Genomic DNA, 24,549 nt, shown 5'->3' on the forward strand with positions numbered 1-24,549 from the left:
GTTTACTCAGTATACTTAACCAAGATGGTACTTCCAAAGTTTCAGATTGGCAGCCTGTTATCCTACTCACAGACTGTATTTTTGAGTTCAAACTAAAGCGACATTCCTCTTGAGAATTTGATAGTTGAAGTGCATTGTTTCATGGTGTAAAGTCAATGTACAGTTGGCTGATTTACTCAGACAGTTGTTGCTGACATTCTTTAAAAGCCTTGGACATCCAAGATGATCGTAACCTGCAGACACAGTCTCTGTGTACTTCATGGTCAATATATGTTTTGGTTGCATGCCTGGAATTTACCAATGACCTTCTTTACATACCAAGGTACCAGCAGTAGTAATGGATATTGCCAAACCATTTCCTTGACTATGGGTTTTGAAAACAGTACTCACTGTGCCATTTCACAGCATAAAATTTTCAGATGTGTGAAAGGAGACCCTGGGAATATCTGTGATTCAAGAAGCTACTGTAGCCTATGCATGTTCTTTAGATTTTTCAAAGAAACTTGAGTCAAAGTTTTGATGAAAATTTTGTTCGAACACCGTATAAGTAACTCTCTCTATTTGGTTTTCAGAGAAAGCAATGATGTGGAAAGATTACTTGTGTTGTTTAGGATGCAATGACTATTCAGGGGCTATAATAACAAACTTGAAGTTTGTATGTTTGATATGTATCTTGTCAGTGACCTGACACTCAGATCAATGGCAACACAGTGTTACCAATTAGGGAGTTTAAACAAGTCATCTTGGCCATGGCCTATCAGCATCTGATGGTCCATATCAAATGACCCAGATTCTTGTCAAGAAACCCAAGAACTCTCTAATCAGCGGCAGTGTGCACAAATTATGGGTACTTAAACATGATAAAAACCTCAAGGTTAGGCCAAAAAAAATAATAGGTTTGTTTCTGGTCATTGACATGGGGCAAAAATGATGTGGTGACGCGATTTTTTTTTTCATTTTTTTAAATTTTGGCTGGAATTTGATACATTTTCCCCTTTTGAAATGAAAAACAGGAAAAAAAAGAGTTGACGCGCACACTTTGAAATGATGTGCGCGCTGACCAGAAACAAATCAATTTTTTTTTTGGCCTTAGAACCACACTTGTTGTGTTGAGTAAATTATGTTTACTGAGCCAGTGGACGCTTAGATGTAAATACTCCTTGTATTTTTATTCGCCACAGCCTCAGTAAATTTTTTCACCACTGCTTCAGTAAATCTTGTTTTGTACTTTGAGCAGAAAGAAAATGCTTCTCCGTCAACAAAAATGTCGTATAGCATTGTAGCCATGAAGTTGTCAGTCGCTCTTTTGACTGTGGCTATGTCTACACTGATGTGTTTGTATTTTTGCAGATGGCAATTTTACTGAAAACATGTAAGCTGCATGATTTTAAATTTCATTTGATAAGTAAACTATCTGTCTGTGAATCAAACACAAGCAAAATATTTTCAAATGTATTTTTTCTATATTGCAACATTCGTGCTAAAGGATTTCTGCAACCTTTTTTGTTCTGTGTAGGGATTTGTTTTTATTTTAAGGTCACATGAGTCCCAAGACCTCCCAGAGAAGTTTATCAATATACAGATACCCAATCTGCTGGTTTTGTATACAGTCATCTTTTTGTTTGATGAATTTTACATCAATGTATATCATTGTGATCTGATGGTAATATCATAGAATGACCATTGAATCAAATGTCTTCAATGTGACTTTTACAAATTCCTTGTTCAATGCACAAAAGGGTTCATTTAACAAGATTTCATTTGGTGTTAGCCTTGCCATTGAATGCTTTAAAAATGAAAAAACTGTCAGTGAAATTGGAAATTATTTAGGAAATTTTAGCACTAATAAAGATAAAGTTCTTTAAATTATTTAACATTGATCATATTATAAGGTTGTAGTTCACAGATCACAGGAAATTTTGCATGCAAAACATGAAACTCAGTGGTGTAAATTAGCTGCTATCTCTATCACCAACCCAAATGCTGAGTTGCCAATCCAGACACAATGTTGGTAGAATGTTTTTAGTTCGGAAAGGAATCACTCATTCTTGACAATTCAAAGCTTGATAATTCATCTCAGTGATAAACTGTGCTCCAGAGCTAGTTTATCAATAACAGTCAAAGCCTATCTTTCTTATGGCCTGCAGGTGTGGATGCAGATTCATTTTCAGATCAGTCTACTTTCCCAGTCGACAGCTGTTGATTCTGCACTGTCGCCATTGGTTAATTCATCTACTCCCGTGTAATGAAATATGTAACGTGAAGTAGCAATTGTAATTGACAGTGTAAATGGTTGTAAATTGACAGTCAGTCCGCGAACTGTATAATGTTGTGTGGTTAGAGGCAATGTAAACATAAAGGGGACTAAGAGTAATGCATCCGCTACAATTACTGACTTGTTCAAGTATTTGCAATTAACCTGATGGCCATACCATCTCCACGTTTGTATAACTCTTTGGAATTTAAAGAAAAGATCTTCCTCATCCACCTTCAACAATGTCTACGAATGTATGGAGTCTTCTTCATTCACAAATTCTGGCGATGTATGCAGATTGGAAACCATGTGACCAGAAAAGTTACAGGGCAACCAATAGTGTGTTAAGAAATCTACTTTCCATTTATTACAAGATTTATGCACCTGTTGTACAAATCACAGACCAGTTGGAAAAAGTATATAACATTACAAAATGGATCGATCACAGACAACCTTACAAGATAGCTTGGGTCTGCCAAAATTTTTTAAAAGGTATGATGTCTTATAAAAGTGATATTTTCTGATGTATGATGGTTTAAACTCTTGTTTTGTCGAAGATCTCTGAATCAATCCAGTGGGGTGAAGTTCTTTGTAGAAAGGTATAGCTCTCCCCAGTGAGAGTAAGAATGTCTTCTGTATGGCTTGATGGTATTAATACTCATGTGCCACTCAGTGTGGACTGCATCAGTTGGAATAATCATACATACATGTATTTGGTACAAGTATCAGAGTACAGTAAGATTTCATGAAAAAGTGTTGGTTACAAAGAAAGTTTCCACCTATCTCCATGATCAGTTCACTCTGTCAAGCAGATTATATTCTGGTCAAGACAAACAAAATATTTGACAAATGTACATGAAACTTGTCCCACCCAGCACGTCATGCACTTTGGGCTATGATATGTTTACAATAAAACGTCAGTGTGAGGGAATAGGGATATCACCATCCCTACTGAAAATCAATCTTCTATCAGAATTGCATTATGTAAAACAGTAAGCAAGACTTCCTATTTACCACAGTATTTGGCACAAGAAAGCATCCATCTGGTGAAGATGTCAAATTGATTAAGGCAGGTAAGCAAATTTTTGGGGAAAAATTATTCCTTGGAACCACAAAAATGCTTTTAACATTCTAACTATTGTTTGCCGCAATGATAGACACCCATAACTTTATGTAATTGACATCCCAAACAGTTAAGTTGCCTTACAGCAGATAAAGTAGGATAAACACTTTGCACCATCTATTTTAGGCAGAACTCTTATGACAGGTTAATAGAAATGTCACTGATCCAAAGAAAACTTCTGTCTTTGTCAATAAATTTGAGGGTTAGCTTCTCGTTGTGGTGAACAAAATTTGAATCATCCAGTGTATTTGATAGTTCAAAAAAAACAGATGTTGAAAGAAATATGTAGCCAAAGCTATAAATTTTGCATGTACTGTAACTTGTACCAGTAATTGATCTTGTTCTATTTTAGTAACAATAAATGTTGTGGAAACGTAAAGTATAAAGTGTGTGGCCCTAGCGGTTCAGAGTATCACAAGTTGTGGGCATGTGCCTGTGGTCATCACGGGTATCTTTTAGTGCTGCCTTTAGCTGTGAAATCTTATCGCAATCTCTGGAATTTGCACAATTATGACCAAGTATTTATAGGGTCTATGAACTCCACAGCACTGATGATTTCAAGAGGTGGACATCATATCGCAGAATTCTCAACCTGACAGCTGTTTCCACATCTAGCCTCGGATGAAGCAATCATACAGCTGCCTATTGTCAAGAAGATCAGATACTTGTATAATATCACCGTAAATCAGCCCCAAGTTGCACTCCCCAGGCACTCTAGTTATGGATGGCTCCCTCGCTTGTCACTGCTGTAATTGAGTCGTAATTTGCGACTGTCCGGGCAGGATATTGTTTACTAACACTTGTGAACTTGTGCGTGCGTTTGCGACCAGGAGAGAATCAACTGCACTCCATCAGAGCAGCAGTTGATAAAAAATTTGGCTCACTTGTAGTGTGGATTGGTGTACGGATAAGGCCGACAGAGGGTACGTGCTAGATCTGGATAGAGTCCAGCCGGCGGGATCGGGGAGAACGTTTTCAAGGATGAAACTCAAGGAATAGGTGTCCATCGAACCAGAAGACATGGGATTATGTATGTCAGATAGGAAGGTTTTGTTTGAGTTTCAAGTTTCTGTCTGTGTCTGTGTGCTGCATGAGTAGCATCGAGCTTTGGCATTGGTGATATCGATGTTTAGTTTGTTTTGTAGAAACGGAACTGTCCATGCCTCCGTGTCAGTTGATAAATCAGACTTTCTCTCTGCCATATGATATACTGTACGGTACTTTACTTTCAAACCAATACATACCAGATTAGTTACACATTTTAGTCTTCTAGAAATGATATTTTCATGAAGTTTCTTTCTTGCCTGTTTTGTCTGAACCAGATTATAAGAACCAATTTCATGGTTTTTTGTACGACGGTATTCTATGCATGCTCAGACGTATGATTCAGTGTTCCAATTTTGTATCTTGTTCGTGTCAACATCCAGGGTATTGTTGCCCCTTTCAATTAAGAAAGTGAGTGTTTATTGTAACATTGTAATTGGATAGGGACAATTTCATCAATGAGAAGGAGAATAGGAGTTTATTCCTGTATACGTTTTAAAGTTAGAAATTATGATATTTACCATTAATTGTATATATACCGGTATATGCATTCTTTGGGCTTGAAACCCTTCTTATTTGCCAAGTGTATTGTGTTTTGTATTTGACATGAATCAACTATGGAGAACTCTTAAATTTGATGAATTCATAGAATTTAGCAGCATTAATTTATAAAATTCTGATGAAATTCCATCTGTTGAATGCTAAATTCTGTTTGCGGTAACTGCAAAAGGCAATACAAGCAATATTTCCACATGAATATGTATGGTAAATCAGTTACATTCATCAACAGAACACGTAACTTAGCTGCAGTGTATTGGATAGATGAAAATAGTGACTTCAATTTTAATTAATGTTCCTGTTTTTATAATCATGATAATTAATTGTTATGTCACGTCTCATCTGTTTTCATTTCTTTTTATCTGTTTTTTGTCAGTGTTATTCTATTATCTCATCGGCAGAGTGGGCACCACACCAGCTGTTATTTGTTTTTCAATTAAAAAAGCATATCGTAAAGTGAAAGTTATCGATTTTGACAGCTCAGAATTTCCAGTTTTATCCCATGCATGAAACACGCTGATAAAGTACGACTCAAAGCTTACAGGGTTTCTAAACGGATTTGATTTTCTGCAGGCCAGCGTTTTGACTCACCTCATACTTTACTCACAGAACTTTGATATCGATAACAAGCTGAGTTTGAATTTCATCAAAATTTTTGTGAAGTGAGACTCGGTTAGCATCAACATGTTTACAGATGATAACAGAGGCAGGAAAGTTTCGTATTACCCAGGGTTGAACTGCATACCGAGAGTGAGAACAGTATGAGCTAATTATAATTTCCCGATGGTTGTAGAAAAGGAGTCACAAAATTTTAATATTGTTATGCATGCAATCAGAATGATTTTTCTTATTTCCAAGATATTTTTTCAATTTCTGGTCCACAAACTAAATAAGGTTCAGTTTGTGTTGAATTCCTTCATTGTAAAGTCACAGCCTTTTATCTTTTGCCTTGAAGAATATGCAAATTTTTTATGCTAATGCTTCATGAATAATGCAAATCATGCTTTACAAGTTAGCTGTAAGTCCAGATTTTCTGACCTTTCAAAAAAATTTTTCAGAGATTTTTGAATGATTTAATGAATTTAACAGTTTTGAAGCAAGTCCATGGTTGACGATAGAAATACGCTATTTACATTAGCCAAAGGGACAGCCTTCATGGCAAGAATGCAGTTTTCTCTATCAGCTTACAAGAATTGTCAAGCAGTGTTATGTTCAAGGTTAATGAAATGCAGTGAAATCCTGGAAGATGTTAAGTCCAATGTTGGATGCTCATATATTGATAAATCTTTTCAATCGGTTTTTTGAATTTTATACATCATTTAACAAGAAAAGTAATTTCTCATATGCTGGAGAAAATTTTCCATGTGCATTGGGGAAATGCCACTTATCTCAAATTTATTAAAAGAAAATTGTAATTGTAAAATGAAGAGAATTACTAAAAGATAACATTTCTTGAACATTTAAACAGCTAGTTTTCTGATTACAAAACTTTCAATTGTGATGTAAACACCGGGAATAATTAGGTTGTTGCAAACGTTTATCACTTTCAAGTGTCCAAGGTTCTAGGTGAATAGCCTTGAGTGTTTTGGAGTATGCAATTCCAATCATAGCTAAGGTTACTGTCTCTTTTCAAAGTCGTATCATCTCTGCAGGCAGCCCTACTATAATGTTGATGATCTACACACACATGTATTTCACTTCCAAGGGGATGTGAGCTCTCGCAGCTGGCTTTTACTTAAACCCTGGAATTTTGTTTTCTTTTTCTTCAAAACATACATGTACAGATACACACTAAGAAAAACTTGATACCAGTGAAGAGGGACAAACATTACCATGGCAGGGATTTTTGAATTTATACAGTACATAACAGTATTTCAATGATATACTGGTAGCTTAAAGTGGCACTCCCACTTTGTTACATTTTTAAAGCACATTTTATTAATGCCAACGGTCGATATTTGACGTGGCGACTGCGCGCGGATCACTAGATATAGATTACAACATGTCCTCAAAAAAGTAAAAGTTGAATTCCGGTGGCCCACCTAAATTCATCTTCCGAACATCGAACGTTCGGCACTGGGGCCATTGTCAACTAAGCTATGGAGTACAAGTCTACGCTTTCGCTGCTGTATGCCTCTCGCGTCGGTGATCGGTCATGCCCCCTGGGGGAAAGCCGAGTCTTACTGACTCTGAGAAAAAACGGAAAACAAAGTTTGATTCCACCAGAATTCGCATAGATGACTAGCACAGTTACGTGCGTTTGATACATAGCGGCCGCCGAGTGGTATGCATAGACGTATACCACGTGCGCGGCGTACTGTGTGGCAGACGACAAAATGTAGTCATCGCAGGCGGCTAATATTTGACATGTAAAAACTGATGTTTATGTGGTATTGGTTAAAAATAAAGTACAACTGATTTAGAATAATGAAAACGACAAAAACTAAGAAGTTTTACAAAACTTACCTGAGGTAATGGCATAATGCTGTATATAAAGTCTGCAGTGGCGTCCTTCGAACTTATTGTAGACTCCCTAGAATATCGTCAATCAGCACAACAACAAACTTTCAGGGGATTTCGGGTCAAATCAGAAACGATCGTAAAACTTCGGGATGTGAAAAATACGCTCGTGAAATGACATGTTTTTATCGATATCTCGCAATCCGCGCGCAGTCGCCTCGTCAAATATCGACTGCTGGCATTAAAAAAATGTGTTTTAAAAATGTTACCAAGTGGGAGTGCCTCTTTAATAACATTGAAGAAAATTGAAGTGTTTTGTAAATTAAAAAGAAAAGTGTGCTAGTGGATGAGCAGTCAGAGTAAATGACCATATCAAGGATTTTATATGTACCCCTAAAATATGAGAATAGATAAACTTTAGAACCTACCGGTATACTGCTAGACAAAATGTTAACGTAATTCCTTGTGTTCAGGAAATGTGGATGTAATTGATTTAATGTGGAAATGGAATTTTCATACCTAACATTTTCATTATGCTAAATATCACAGTTCTGGATTTCCTGTCAATGCAGCCTGGCATACTGAATACATTAAAAAGAAAAAAAACCCAAAAACATCCTAAATGTTTGTGTTGGTATACCAGTGTATTGCTGATTTTTCCAGATGGAATGCCAATGTTCAGCTATATTTCATAATTTTGCTGGTCGCAAAACTGCAGATATCCTTCATGAGTACGCAGATGGAAAGTTTGTCAAACTTGCATTGCCAGAAGCCAGTAATTAATATGTCTATGCTTTAAGGTAGTATGCGCCTCGAAAGTGAAAGACTTAATATTTTGCCCAAAATTTCCTCCAGGAATCTTTCAACTATTCTCTTTCAAAATCAATAATAAAAATCGGGGGTCACCGTGCAAACTTTGGTACTACGGACACAAATTGCTCAAGATTTACCGATATCTGAATCCGAAATGGCCGCCATCCCTGTGTTAACTCTATTGAGAAAAATAAAACTTTCGTTTTTTGAAAAACAAAGACGGTGAAAAGTTTTCTTACACCAAGAGCTTTAAAATGAACCCCCACAAGTGGTAAATCAGAATTGTCAGAGTTTGACGGTCCAAGTATCTGTCCCCGGGGCGTGTTCTACCTTAATGCGCCACCCAGAGTAAGGATTAATGTTGCATGTATATAAGCATAAGACATCTAAACAGTTTGTTGAAATAACCATGTAATTTTGACCTATTCAAAGACAGGCAGGCTATTATAATGACTAGGGGGTGGACCATTTGATATCCTGGAAGGAGGGGGGTCTGGAAGATTTTTGAAAAAAAAAGATTCCCAGCAAATATCAATGAAAAAGAAAATCAGCCAGAGAAAGCTTGACAAAGAGAAAAGGTGGGACAGTTGGAAAAAAAAATGTACAGTGAATCAGGTAAAAAAAAATATTCCTACCGTATCAATCTTCCAGACCCCCAGGATATCAAATGGTCCACCCCTAGATGCTTGGAAGAGCCAAATTGTGCTCAAGAATTTGAGTAAAGGCAAAGTCTATCCAAATTACCCGTAATTAATAGTGTTTATAATTGTACAATCTGTACTCTGCATCGACAACTCGGCCAAATAGTTGAAAATTGAGATGGAAGTTTATAATATTTTTTCGAGATTCAGTTGCTGAGTCAGCCAATAGTAATGAAATTAGTACATGTGAAAGGCACGGTTTCCGTATATATTCCGTCACTCAAATATGTACTGCAATAAAAAACCACAGAGTGAAATGAAACTTGCAAGAAGATAGCCAACATACCAAGATTGCAAAACAAATTTCATAAACCACATAAATTTACAGCCAAGTCACTTTGAAAATACATGGAAAGTTGCCAATGTCCTATCTCTGTAGACAAACAGCTGACTAATATCCAGGCTACAGAGTTATCCATGCATACGTGGTTTCATGCTCGTCCAAGTATCATTTCACAGTTTGCTCTGGCAACCTCCATGCCCCGAGCATGTCTAAAAGCTTTCTACCATTCTGGCCTGAGACTCTTGTGTGATTCATCTCTTCAATGAGATGTGTTCTTGACAGAAATTTGCAAGTTTTTTCTCTCACAAAAATGTAAGTCATATAACATGGTCATTTTACAGTATATATACACTAGTATGTGCATGTATCACTGATATCACTATCTTTGCACATTCATGAAACATGCAAGTTACAGTTTTTGACTCTGCTGAAAACATGATGTATTGGTATGTTTATGTTCACCCAACAGTATAAATCTGCTGCCTGGAATATTAGGGTATTCATGTGTGAAAAAGTGTTAGTGAATATTTCTTAAGTATGTAAATCATATGATAATGACTTATCATTCATGAATATTCATGGTCCAACGTCTTTGGATTGTGCACTATATGCTTAAGTATTGGTGTCTACAATCGCTGATGTGCACAACTTATATTTTGTAGTTCATCGAACTTAAACATTAGTATATTCAAAGATTGGTGGTACATGTAAGTTTGCAAACAGTCCTGTAACAGAGTACTTTTCTCATGAATAGAATGTAAACAGTTTGGACACAAATAAACTGAACATGTTTGATTTCAAGGAAACTTAAGCACTGGTTATGTGCCAAGATAAATAGCAAGTTTATTCACTTTGCAAACAGTGTGCCAGATTTCTGCATTCGTGAAGTGAGAACTATAAGACGTTGTGTTTGGAAATTTTCGTAAACGTTCTTGTAGCTCATAGTCTGCAGGCTTATTATTTATTCAGAACAAGAATAGTTACATGTATGTATCTGGAGACAGAGGGCGTGCCCTGTGCCTGCATAATATCACTTCTAATGTCACGTGTCCATGTTCGTATGCTGTGTATTATCATTTAAAAACTTCAATTTGCTCACTCAAAATCTAATAACAATTTTTAATTTCATTAATAATGCTTTTCAAGGGTGGATGACTGTTTGATGGAAGAGCAAGTAAACACCAACTTTAGTAACGATAAAATTACTGTCTAGTTACAGGCTGCTTATCCCTTTTATACACCAAATGTTATGAACATAGCTTGCTTTACATGTGGGTAAAAACAGTCACAGATGACAGTGGAGATATGTTAGTTTGTGCCTCAGATATAAAAATTTTAAAAGTTTGGTCATATTTTGCTCATGAGAACTTGAAAGTTTTCTTCCTGATAATCAAGAATAAAAACCATGGGTCATTTTGTAAATTTTTTCGGTCAGAGAAGCAAATTCATTCACGATATTAGAAATTGAAAGTGGCTTGTGTTCACCCTGTTGGTAAAAATTATGTTTTTAGCTACTATAGACTATAGTCTATAGAAGCTATTGGGATGGGTATCCGTCCGGCGTCCGTCGTCAGTCTGTATGTATGTATGTATGTATGTATGTATGTCCGTTTGTGAGGCGTCCGTCCACTCAAATATCTTGAGAACCGCAGTACTTACTGATTTGATATTTGTTGTGTAGATGAAAAATATGATTTTGAGAAACTATTTTTTTTAATTTTTTGATATTGTCGAAAATAGGCAAATTAATGCCAAAAAAGGTGTTTTTGGTAAAAAATCTTCTTCTTCATAACCGCTGGTCAGACAGCTTTGTTATTTGGTATACAGGTCCCTAGGGGTAACCCAAGTTAGATTTGTTCAAATTGTGATGAAATATGCAAATGTGTATTTTTAAGGAATTTTTTTGTTATTTTTGGTCAAAATTTGACTTACATTGTATGTAATTCTTGTACAGTATAAACCCTATCAATTCACCCAGAAAAAGATAATTAATATGATTTTAAATAATTGAATTAATTAGGAAATCGTCAAAGCCAAAATAATTTTAGTGTAGAATTATCAGAAAGTTCAACTTTTTTTGACAGTTCATAGTGAAATGTTTACCATCTTGGAGGATTAAAACATGTAAAGGCAACTTTCCTGAATCCCAACTTTGACATATTCTGAACCGTCATTTATTGTGCCCTGTATGTTATCTAAAAGAAATTGCTCAAAATAGTCAATAGAGATAGAGATAGAGAAAGTTCTAATTTCCATTTATGGTTGACTTGGTAAGGATAAAATAAAATAACTTTTTGAGGAAAAAAATAGAGTGGTCAATTAAAAGAGTGGTCAAAGTGATAGGGTTTTTATGGTAAAGCTTGGCTGTAAGATTCCTCATGTGCTATTTATAGCAATTATGCAATCTGTGTAAACAGTGCAATGAAAGTTACATGATGCTTTTGATGACCTTGAACTTCTTAAGTTTCAAACATTTGTCTCTTCAGTGTGCTTTCTCTGAGTATGTACAGTCAACAGAACTCTCTTACAATGTTAATCAAAGATATCCACCTTCTTCATCAATACATGTGTCACAAAAGGTTATTCTCTACATAACACAGCAGAGCTCTGTCAACTGTTGAGTTGCTTGTTCTTTCAAAACCGCTGGTCAGACAGCTTTAATATTTGGTTTACAAGTCCCTAGGATGACCTAAGTGAGATAATTTCATACAGTCAGGAAATACTTAATTTTGTATCCATGTCTATAGTAGCTTCAGGGACTTTGGCCCTATGTTTTTGATTTTCACAAAGCAAGACCCTAAAATGTGATTTGCTATTACAGTACATTTACCAATGATTTTGACGATGAGATACAGCTGGATATTGATACACTACCTAATTAGGTTTGTCAGTTTGCTCGCGAATTTACCCTTTTAGTGGTCAACTTTTACAACTTTGCGCCAACATCAGACAGACTAAAACAGCAGGTGACGCAGCAAGATGTCTGTAAACTAATTTACTATGTAGTATGTTTATATCTTAAATACAGCAGCTATCAGTTTCAATGGTGACACACACAGAGACTGGTTGCCAAGTTTTACAAGCAGTTCAAATTCACGGAGAGGTGGTAAAAGAACGATGTTACTGCAAATTTAGACTCAGAGGACAGTGTTCTTTGTATTTGAATATCAATAAAGTTCATGACTTCAAAATAATAGAGTGATGTGTAAAATGAACAAACTTTACTTTGAACTGCTTGTAAAACTTGGCAACCAGTCTCTGTGTGTGTCACCATTGAAACTGATAGCTGCTGTAAAGATATAAGCATACTACATAGTAAATTAGATTACAGACATCTTGCTGTGTCACCTGCTGTTTTAGTCTGTCTGATGTTGGCGCAAAGTTGTAAAAGTTAACCACTAAAAGGGTAAATTCGGGAGCAAACTGACAAACCTAATTAGGTAGTGTATCAATATCCAGCTGTATCTCATCGTCAAAATCATTGGTAAATGTACTGTAAATACGAACCCATGCAAGCTGCAAGTCAGTGAAGAATCGACTATGGCGCGTAATGCATGCCAAAATTAACATCCGTTTTCTTACACCACTGACCGAATTTTTCCACTAGTCATCCACATTCGGCTTGCCGATTTCTGAACCCACTCACTGAATTATTCAAGTGGTTAGCGATTTCTGAACCCACTTACTGCATCCTTCACGTGGTCAGCGATTTCTGAACCCACTCACTTACATTCAAGTGGTTAGCGATTTCTGAACCCACTCGCTGAATTCTTCATGTGGTCAGCGATTTCTGAACCCACTCACTGAATTCTTCATGTGGTCAGCGTTTCCTGAACCCACTCACTTACATTCAAGTGGTTAGCGATTTCTGAACCCACTCGCTGAATTCTTCATGTGGTCAGGGATTTCTGAACCCACTCACTGAATTCTTCATGTGGTCAGCGTTTTCTGAACCCACTCACTGAATTCTTCATGTGGTCAGCGTTTCCTGAACCCACTCACTTACATTCAAGTGGTTAGCGATTTCTGAACCCACTCGCTGAATTCTTCATGTGGTCAGCGATTTCTGAACCCACTCACTGAATTCTTCATGTGGTCAGCGATTTCTGAACCCACTGACCGAATCCTTCAAGTGGTCAGCGATTGCTGAACCAACTCACCGAATCCTTTGACTACTTGCCTACATTCCGCTAGGCACCTCAGCAGACTTGATATTTTTTTCTATCATAATCTGGTCACTCAAAAAGAGACCCGTCAAATTCACTCACGGATTCTTAAGGTCACAGGCTGACCATTACGCTAGGGGGTCTTTATCAAAGCTTGTAAGATGTGACCCGGAAATGAATCTAATAGATACTGAATCGCATGGTTCGCATGCCCAGCCCGCCTCACAAAACGTGTACAATGAACAGTAAAAGGAGTGAAAAATGACTTCTTTTCCGGACCAGAAGTCAGGCTTTCTTGACACACAAGACGAAACGTAATGACACCACCGTCAATCTACCCAAGCACAGTCCCTCTATGGAGACTGTGACGCAAGTTTTGTTTTACTGTGGCGTCCATAGAAACCTATGCTCTTCGAAAAGGTCTGGTCAATCGAAACTGGAGACTCAGCCAAAGACGCGCAAAAGTTCGGCGAAATACTGGAAAGATATAAATATGTAGGTGTTTACAGATTTTCCGACTATAATGAGCCGTGCAAACAAACGTCTTGAACAGCTAAAGTAACGATGGAGGCAGTCGATTGTAAGCTTCATGCAAGGCATTGCACGTTGTGACCGACGGTACGGAGATCAAGTTTGCTGAATGAATTGAGAGAGAAAAACATATATAAATAAAAATTCAATATTTCACCATCGTAATCATTGAACTAGTCGTTTCTTCCATTATGCAGTATTATGAAAATTTCGTTGAAAATAAATGACGGGACTGCTTCTGCTCTGTCTACTCAAACGAAGTTTGGTGTACGGCCGGCGGGCTACGCTGTATGTACAGGATAGGCAATACATGTACAGCCCATCAACTTCGCATATCGTTGCCGTAATTGAAAATGCATAGAAAGGAACAAATTATATCTTGAATACAGTATAAAAGTCTTACTTAGTAAATTTAAAAGTATTTCAAATAATATCAAACGTAACGGGTATCTAATCCTCATAAGGACTACCGTAGTACAATTACCGGCTAGATGCGAGCACAACATTAATGGCGCTCCAGGCATGGTAGAAGTTCGAACACAAGAGAGATCCCGGCCGGCCTCACTGCAAAGTCGTCCCCGTGCACACCCGGCCCAACAGCAAACTAACCTCTTGGTTTGATTCTGTTGTTTACTTATTTTTTAAAGAATTCATGACACATATATCTGCACAATTTGCTTAGGCTGTAGTCTAGAGACGTTCGGAGTGAGCTATGGCGTACCGCTAAGCATGGACGTAGCCTAATATTCGGTCCATGCGTAAGGCAGGCCCCAAATAACGTTCTGGCTATCGACACGATGATCGTGTTGGTAAGCAAGAAAAAGCACCTTATCGACACAATCATGATAACTTGCCATTAAATGCAAATTGTACACTTATGTCACCATTTTGCTGTATCAAATGGTCTCAAATGTATGGCTTTCGTGTTGAAAGAGTTTCCTCGTGTGACAAAAAGTGTGTTCTCAATAATTAGCCTTAGACCCACGTGTTCAATTGACAATTGAATTGCTGACATCGCTTGCTAAAATCCTATCGCTGTTTCATAATAAACAACCAATAAAATCGTGTTCGCGATCTCAATTTTCACGTTTTCGAGACTCAAACTGCCCCCCTAAAATGAATTCGAGAACATATACAAACAAAATTGCAGCTTCAAACATACAACAACATGAGGTGTGTGGATTAATGCTTCCCCCCCCCCCCCCCAGCAAGTGTGTTCGAATCCCACTCAGGATGAACAATTTTTTTCTTTTTTCTCTTTCATTCTTTCGTTATTTTGTAATTTTTCTCTTCTCTCACCCTCTTTTTTCCGATTTGTTCTCTTTTCTCGTTACAGTCATTGCATATTGACAATGTCCGCTGATCTTTGATGGAGATTCAGAACTTTAAATTTACAAAGTATCATGCCTTTAGCTATAAGGAAGACAAGTGCGCGGATACACATTAAAGTAAATTTACTTGCCCAAAGTTCTGTATCCTCTGAAACACAGTAACAGTACGTTTTTAAACAGAGGAGAACAAAATAAAATCATTCGCAGGTCATTCAGCCAGCGACCGTGGACATTTGCCGGGCAGGGCGCGGCATGGCCCAGGAATTTTTTGGGACTGTTGGCTGATGAGAGCCTCTTATTATACGACACTTAACTATTCTAAGGTCTTAAAATACGTTAAGAACATTTCCTTTTATCGTTTCCTAGGAATGTTCCTTGTTTTAACTTAGTTATACCACTCTCCGCCTCGTGCCCATTGTTCTAACCATGCTCTCTTATTTCCATAACCGAATATTTTACTGTATACCACCTGGCTTTCTTTGTTTAAAAAGTGTCCGATTTACAAGTTCTTTTGTTTAAAAATGAATGTCCGATTTACTAGTAAATCGGACAGTTCTTTTGTTAAAAACTGTCCGGTTTACTAGTAAATCGGACACTTTTAAACAAAAGAACTTGTGAAATGGACACTTTTTCAACAAAAGAAAGTCACGTGGCGACGAGTTAAAAAAAACAAATGCGAGACATTATACCAGAAGAAATTTATTTCACCATCAAGTACAGAGTAAAGACACTTTAAAAGAATCACCGGACTGAATTAATTTTGCACGACTGTACATCTCAAAACAATTACAGGTCACCGTGAAATAACGGTATTGATTGCAAATATCACTTCTGTGTTAAGGTTATTGTCATCACGATCATTCGAAGCTGAAATTTAAGACTTCAAAGTCAGTTATCAACACTGAATGTAGAGGTTTCAATCGCCTTTGTATTGTCGTTTTTCTGAAACCGTACGATGACGATGATGATGACGATGATGTACTTCCATGCGAGCGATCACTCGTGCAAGGCATGCTGCAAGACGTATACATGTGCGTTGTCAACAAACCCGCGCGGCAATCTAACTCGATCGGGCAGTATTTAGCGTTTGTATGTCACTATATACAGAAGCACAAATTTGGCTTATTTCTTCACTGAACAACATTTCAAGATGGATGAAAGGGAATAACATGTAATTTCGAACAAAAAAGGTTAAAAGTTAAAAAATAATGGGGCTTTAAGGCCTGGAAGAAAAAATAAAATAAAAATAATCCACTGACAGAGTGTGTTAGTTGACGTAAACGCACTTGTTGTCGACGTAAAACTCAGAGGTCAAAGTAAATTTCGACCCTTAGCATTCTAATAAAAATGACGCCACAATTTTTGTGACGACATTTGACGTAGGCATGACGCTGTGTGACGTAGGGGTCTTGTTTCGTGTCATAAGTAGAAACTAATGAAGTTGAGCTTAGGGAGTTCAGTACTTGAAGAATTCAGTGACTTGGTTCAGAAATCGCTAACCACTTGAAGGATTCAGTGAGTGGGTTCAGAAATCGCTGACCACATGAAGAATTCAGCGAGTGGGTTCAGAAATCGCTAACCACTTGGAGGATCCAGTGAGTGGGTTAAGAAATCGCTGACTAGTTGAAGGATTCAGTGAGTGGGTTCAGAAATCGCTGACCACATGAAGAATTCAGCGAGTGGGTTCAGAAATCGCTAACCACTTGAATGTAAGTGAGTGGGTTCAGAAAACGCTGACCACATGAAGAATTCAGTGAGTGGGTTCAGAAAACGCTGACCACATGAAGAATTCAGTGAGTGGGTTCAGAAATCGCTGACCACATGAAGAATTCAGCGAGTGGGTTCAGAAATCGCTAACCACTTGAATGTAAGTGAGTGGGTTCAGAAATCGCTGACCACGTGAAGGATGCAGTAAGTGGGTTCAGAAATCGCTAACCACTTGAATAATTCAGTGAGTGGGTTCAGAAATCGGCAAGCCGAATGTGGATGACTAGTGGAAAAAATCGGTCAGTGGTGTAAGAAAACGGATGTTAATTTTGGCATGCATTACGCGCCATAAATCGACTGTAAACTTTTGACAGTCTGAAAGTCTTTGCTCAATTGCGCATTCTGCCTCACTCAATTGAAAGAATTATGGTTGTAGGCCAAGTCTGACATCGGTCATTGGTAAAATATGAGTCCCCTTATACTGAGTATCATATAATTTCTGTGAGATTTTCTAGGTGTGGGTAATTGCAATCGTCAAGTTTTATTTGCACGGAGTCAGAAGTCTAGTTTGTCAGGATGTTCCAGAAATTTTTTCAATCATTTCATCAAGCCCTTCCCTTGGCGTCATGGTTCTTGTCGTTTTTCCATCATCTCTGCATTCCATGATTTGATTGGATACAGATGGTTCTGCCATATCCCGTATATTTCAGATAACAAGTTGATAACTTAGGCTATTCCTGAAATGTGGAAGAGGAATGGCACCATCGCTTGAGATCGGAAAGGTCTTCTCCAAAAGGATGAGGTTTGACCTTCTGACCAACATCCACAGAGTCTCCCCTGACGATTTTTGCCTGCTCTTGGTAGAACAGGGTTAATTAAGTCCTCCTGTTCCTTTGACATCCGTTGGTGGCGCTGTTGTACATTTACATTGAAGGAATCAACAGATGCTGAAGGTATCATCTGAATTTGCAGTTCAACTTTCTTTAGGTGAATAAATGTCAGTTCAGCAAGATTCTGATACCATTTTATATGTTATAGCCCAAATAAGGCACTATGTGCCCGAGAGTAGGTGACCATTTGCCCTCCTAAGACATCAGGCAAATGACCTTCTGCATCAATGGTACAGTACATAGTCCCTTGTTTGGGCTCTAATGTTTTCATTACATTACATAGTTTTTCACCCCAAATTTTTCGGTTAACATGTCAATGACAATCATATGCTTGATTTCCATGGAAGATGGAAATATGTATAAAAAAACAATGGTTTTCATCACCAAACGGCGCATTGATATATTTAAATTACTGTTATGTGGTTTATGGATTTTTTATACGTAATTGTGCAAAAAAGTATTTCTGATCAAAAACATTTGTCAAGTTGAAAATAGTTCCAGTTCACTTTGAGTCAAATGATTATGCGGAACAGGACATCAACAAATGACCATTGAATCCTATGGAGCGGGATGTTCAACATATGAGGCATGTAAAAAAGTTTTATTGACTGAATGATTCAAACAGTTTTCTGTGGCTCCATTTGAGCCACAATGGGTTTTACTTTGCCTCAAAATAAATACTGAAAGCGCAATTTTGCATTGAAACTAACCAAGACTACATAATTGCGTAGTTGTACATATCAACGTTAAATAATATTTATCCATTTTATGCTTTTTAATCAAATATTTCCGAGTAAATTTCCATGAAATAATGTTTCAAAGTGAAGTACTTTTATATGAAGGGATATTTTGCTTGATGTGTCTTTTATCTAACCGTGGATGTCTCTTTTTTATGTCTTTTATCTGACATGCTCTATTTTTTAGCCATCAGTGTTTCTATGAAGGAGAGCTGAACTGTTTGAAAAAAAAAAAACAAAACAAATTTTTAAAAGGTAACCAATGTTTTCTTCAGACAAAAAAAATGTGCTATATGTGTGCAAATATTTTCAGAAGAAACTATTGACTTTTGGACAAACTTGCAGATTTACCGAATTCATAAATTTTGCAATGGGAAAATGCCATGATTAGTTTAATTACGAAATACATTGAGATGTGAGTTCTTGTTCTGCTGCTGAGACTTGTGCCATCAATGAAGTAGTTCACAAAACAAAAGTAATTTCTATGTGTGCCATAGAGGGCCTTGCTCAAAAAATTTCAATGCTACTTGGCAAGGTTAATTGGATATTAAATAAGAAAAGAAGTTGTACAAGTTTTGGATCAGGAATCTGGTGCCTAGTACTTCAAGAACTTGGTTGTGCAACTTTGTTTGTGATATATGTAAAAATGAGTGATATTTTATAATACTGTGCGGAGCGCTTGGTGAATCATGAATTGGTCATGTGGATCGATGTGAAAGTGAAAAGGTTTGTTCTATTGATTTGCCCTCTGTTTCATAATAGAATACTAGTACGGTCAGAAAGGGAATGAGAAAAACTCATTACACAGGCAAGGTTTTCCAATTCTTATGTAAGCTGTTTGAGTTTTATTCATGGCGTGTCCAGTGTTTTGTGACTTTCTGACTTGTCAGTGTATAACCTCTCCCAGTGGTCACCTTGAAATAACACAATTACTTTCACTGGGTACAATACTCTCCACAGAAATAACCACATACTTACAGGGGCTTACACCTCTTGTTTATCCCACCTTAATTATCGTCCAGGGGCTTTCAAGCGATTTACAATATCTGATTTGCATATTAATTGAGTGGAAAGATGCTGAAAACAATGCGATTTGCATGTAGCACTCACTTTAATTGGCAAAACAGTCTGTGGCTTAATTGGCAATTTACCAGTTAGAGCGGGCAATTGTCAGTCTGACGTTCAGTGCATTGGTCAGAAACAGTTCCATTGGTATTTAGATTCGTGTTTCTTTCGATTTACAGAATGAAAGAGTGAGTGTGAACTCTTAGCCTGTGAAATCCATGTTTGCAAACTTCAAGGATGACACTATGTGTATCCAAATGTCATATCAATGACGGATAATGCTTGAATTTAAATTAGCTAATTTAGCTCAAAATCAGCTGCAATGATATGATTGCATGTGAATTGTCTACATATTATCTCATTGCGATAGATATTCTGGAATATCCATCGTAAGAAATGTCTTGTGCCACAGTCCCTTGTTGGCTGGAGGGCTTCTGTGTAGCTTTCCCCCATGTTTTTGGGTGTTTCTAGAAATCGGAGACAACGATATGCGTTCTCTGAAACATAAGATACTATTGACAAAACAAGATAATCAGTGACAAAAAGAAATCATGCCGTCGTAATTTTGTCCGCAGATGCATCACAACACTTGCAGTGTTACTGATAAAACCAAAATGTGGTTTGTCAATCCTGTAATAAAACTGGATGAATGGAGACAATGCATGTCATGTCAACTCATCAAGTTATTCTCTACAGGATTGAGAAAATGCATATTCATTTCAAATAACCAATGCATTTTGAAATTAAACAAAAATTACAAGGCAGGAAAATGAGGTAAAATTTAGTAGCAACCTTGATTGCAGGAAAATTAATCTAAAAATATTGTGCCTTTGATTAGTGTACTGAGTTTATTTTGTAGTAAATAAAATGAAAAGTGACCCATGCGGGACTCGAACCCACATCCCCCGAATACATTTCGGATGCTCTACCAACTGAGCTAATGGATCAGTCAGAATTACTGTGGTCAGTCCGGTCACTCAGATGAGTACTGAGTTGATAGTTTTGAATAAAAAAATGATTTTTTTTCGTTTTTGGTACATGGATTATTGTTACTGACTGAATTTCATTCATGCATTTTCCATGTTAACCTTTTTACCAGCAAATTCAGATAGCCCCCCCCCCCACCCCCCATTTTTTTGTATGGTAAAGTTGATCATCTTTTCCTTAGAAAGTTGAAGGTATGGAAACACTGACTTTGGTAAAACCTTGATGATTTTGGTTCTGTGCATTGGTACATAGGGGTGTCATGTTAACATAGCTGTACAGGGGGCCTGAAGTAAGAGCTACATATCAGTATACTTTCAATGTGAAGGTCTTTATTCTAGCCTCAAGGAACATCACCCAGGAGAAGATGATGAGGAATCTGTACAAACTAGCCTAGACTGGAAATATTCTGAGTTGAATTGCTTTGAACTGGCACTGTTTACTTTAAAGGTGTCCTGTGTCAGTCAAGAGGAAACCTACAGGGGAGGCTGTTTGCCAAACGTAACAGCCCTTCCCAGATACTGGTGCTGGGGAATGAAACCCAATCCAGGATTTCAGTTCCCAGGAATATAAGACACAGGTATAGTCCTGGAGGAATGTGGAAGTCTGACTAAAGCTGCAGTATTCGAAGTTGTTGGAACAGTTCTACCCTGTTGGTCCAGCGGAAAGCTTGCCTGAACTTCTCTGTGCAGTGGACACAACTTCTCTGGCAGGCTTTTAAAGGCAGGGTTGTTTGTCCTTGATTGTGTGGTGAGTGTGAAATCCAAGAGGTGCTGTGGTATGTATAGAATTTGTGTGCATATTCAAGCAACAAAACTTTCATTCCACCTTTTCAAGGACTCTTTTGAGATTTGTATCGTCTCCGTGATCAAACCTTGTAAATCCAGTGTCAGTGAACCCAGATTTGGAAGCTTTACAGGTGAACTATTTCAGTTTTCGTGTCCTTTTCTGTTTTTTTGGAAGGGGCTGATAATGTCTACAAGGATACTGATTACACTTGATGAGTGTGTGTAGCATGGAAGCTTGTAAATGAACAACAGAAGCCATTGTTGATATTTGCTGTAAACACTGCAAAATAGCCTTGCAAGTCACCGAGGCTGTCGTCATGGAAACTCCAAGCTTTAAAAAACGGTGACATTTTTGTTCTAAATTAGCAGTGAAAGCCTGACAACCCAGCTGTGGTGAGATTCAGACGAGTTGCAAAAATGCGACTTTTAATTTATTGCGGTGGTGAATTGTTCGTAGGTAGTTGCAGAATTCCGTGTCGTTTTGTCATCATGGTTTTATACTTAACACTATACACTTAACCAATTCTTGTATGGCCTGCTTTATAGCTTCCAAGTGTAGTAAGTTTGAAATGCTGAAGTGACTGTTTAGTGAATGTTTTCGGTGTTTACCACTTCTTGTGAAGTATACAGGATTTATAAGTGGTGACCCATTGCCAAGCATTGTGTGGTCCACTCTATATCTCCCTGATTGGATGACGCCCGTTCAATGGCTCTGCCGTTCCGTGCTCAGAATACCTTGCAACTACAAAGTGTGTGAAGTTTTTTAGGGGGACTGAATTTCATGGTGTTGGGTACAATAATGCTATCCAGAATTCCTACTGAAATTTGCAGCCGATTCCAAATTGCAGAATTTCCAAAAGTCGGCAGCTTGCCTGTCAATTTCTCTAAGGCATATTATTCTTGATGTTTTCCATCCCCAATATCTTTGACGTATACTTTGCGCATTTTAAGTTTTCAGTAACTGTTACTTTCCGCTTTTCTATTGATATAACTGCACTGAACTGAATCACCTCACCCAACACCCTAGACCGTACCAGATTACCCTAAAATAGAGGATAAGGACACCAAATTTGTCTTGATGAGACCACACACCAGCCAAGTTTACAAAGACGGATCAAGTCCTTTGTCCGATGTTTTCAACACATCAACCTGACCTATTAGTGTTCATTGTCATTGGAAATTGCTACTTAGCGGTTCTGAGCTTGTTTATTCACCATTGCCGTCAAAGGGTTAAAGTTTATGGAGTGATTTAGCGATGTTTTATAAATATTTTAGAAAACCTAAGGACACTAAAGTAACTGGTAATCCGTCAGTTTACATATTCTGTACTTAGAACAGCTGCCATTTATTTTTCGTGGATTGACGTGCCACAACCTGAATCTGAAAACGATGTGGTTTTTGTGTACCTGGTATATCTACCGATGTGTATATGGCCTTTAACCCCAGTCCATAATACAAATAATGACCTCTTCCAGGTAAAAAATGAAAGGTGCACAAAATAGATGAGTCCTTCACCATGGTGCACAGAGGTTGCCATGGTTACAAGCCCATCCTCGCTGGATGACAACTAATGTGTCACTTTTCTCAACAAAGACATTTGGACTGTCGCTTTTCTTGTCACAATGTACCTGGCAATTTTTTTCTCAGCGACATATACACCTAATAGATCCACAGCTCAGTCAAAACTTCAAAGAAAACGATCTATGGTCCAAAGAAAAGAAAAGAATATGCATATCAACAGCAACAGCTGATAAAGTATCAATTGTTGTGTTAACAACAGCTACAACTATTAGCATAAAGGTGTAGTCCATATATGCATGAGCCTGAATCTTGAAATTGTTATTGTTGGATGATAAATTTTGATTGCACACAGTATGTCAACATGTCTTCGCAGCAAGTGTGGCATAAATGTACCATATCAGATCAGTTGAGTATTTCTTTGTTGGTCATACTAGTGACATCATATGCATATATTCCTTTGCTCTCACAAAGAAGAAAGTAATATTAACGGTCAAACATGGGGATGTACGTGTATCAATAAGTTTAATGTTCTATAAATACTTAATTCATGGCGGCAGTATTTTCACCTTCAGTGTTTTACAAGCTTTGCTAGCCTTGGAGTCATTTGATTCAAAGGCTACTTCAGTTTGATGTGGCATAGTGGGAGAGTTACTCTGTCAACATCTATGGGTAACTGTTTTATTTGATATGCAAAAAAAAAGGACAGTATTCACAGACAGATCCAATTTGCTAGAATTGTACAGGTAATCTCCCCATTCAGAGGCAGACAGTCAAAAGAATTGTGTGAGGTCCCATTTTGGAATCAAAATACACTGAACTTGTTCCAATTTCCAGGCGTGTCAATAGATCCAGACGATGCCATCCAGTACTGATAGTCAAATGTAGTCTGTTTTCATACAGCCACGGGTATTCTGTTTTCCACCAATGCCACCTGTCTGACCAATGAGATGTTATCAGACTACTCCTATTTGACCAATAGGATGTTGTCAGACTACACTGTATAGAGTGTGCCATATCTAGAGACACTTTGACTCCAACTTGAAGCACTTGTGATTAAACTGAATCTCTTAGTTGTTTGAATCTTTCGACATTCCGAGTCCATGATAGCCACGCCGTCTGCAGTTCGGTTGTACGTTTGTCATGCACAGAGACACCCTGTCTGCTGATACAGGGAAAACTGATCTCCACATGCAAACTCCAGCCACAAAATTGGATGAGTCAACAAATTATGGTGAAATTTGTCAGTCCAAAGGACATCTCAAGTGTTCGCTTTGTGAAATTGAAGGACAAACCGAGTGATGCACTTGGGTTGAGTTCAGTATCAGCCAGATACGGTGAACTGGACGGATGGCAAAGAAGATAGAAGATATCGGTAATGTACCCAGCACATTTATACTGAATGGAATTATATCCATAGAAACATTTCAATCTCTGTCGTAAAGGCTGACATTTTCATTTTTGTGTATACCTTTGAGATATCCAATGATTTACATTCTTATATGTTTTTTTAAACATTTTTCTCCCTCCCATGAACTGGTAAGGTTTCTGTGACTGGGAGAAGGGTTTGCTATTTCACAGGTTGTTGTCTGGAAA

At 37.6% G+C, this 24,549-nt stretch overlaps 1 protein-coding gene across 15 annotated transcripts in view; it reads left to right on the plus strand.

The window, feature by feature from the left end:
• Positions 1-24,549, plus strand: part of LOC139143618 (tensin-1-like) — a 188,830-nt gene that overhangs the window by 64,683 nt on the left and 99,598 nt on the right. Inside the window, exon 1 of one of the 15 annotated variants that reach the window (XM_070714104.1) lies at positions 4,176-4,424. The exons of 9 other annotated variants lie outside the window; for them this stretch is intronic. In XM_070714104.1, the coding sequence (XP_070570205.1) occupies positions 4,398-4,424 (27 nt within the window). In that variant the 5' untranslated portion in view covers positions 4,176-4,397. Of the gene's footprint in view, positions 1-4,175; positions 4,425-21,154; positions 21,426-24,320; positions 24,329-24,549 lie in introns of those variants that run through there. 5 more of the 15 variants (XM_070714088.1, XM_070714106.1, XM_070714093.1 and 2 more) reach the window with 5 other exon arrangements.

This window comes from Ptychodera flava, chromosome 11 (assembly GCF_041260155.1).
Source record: "Ptychodera flava strain L36383 chromosome 11, AS_Pfla_20210202, whole genome shotgun sequence".
In the NCBI taxonomy this organism is placed as follows: Eukaryota; Metazoa; Hemichordata; class Enteropneusta; family Ptychoderidae; genus Ptychodera; species Ptychodera flava.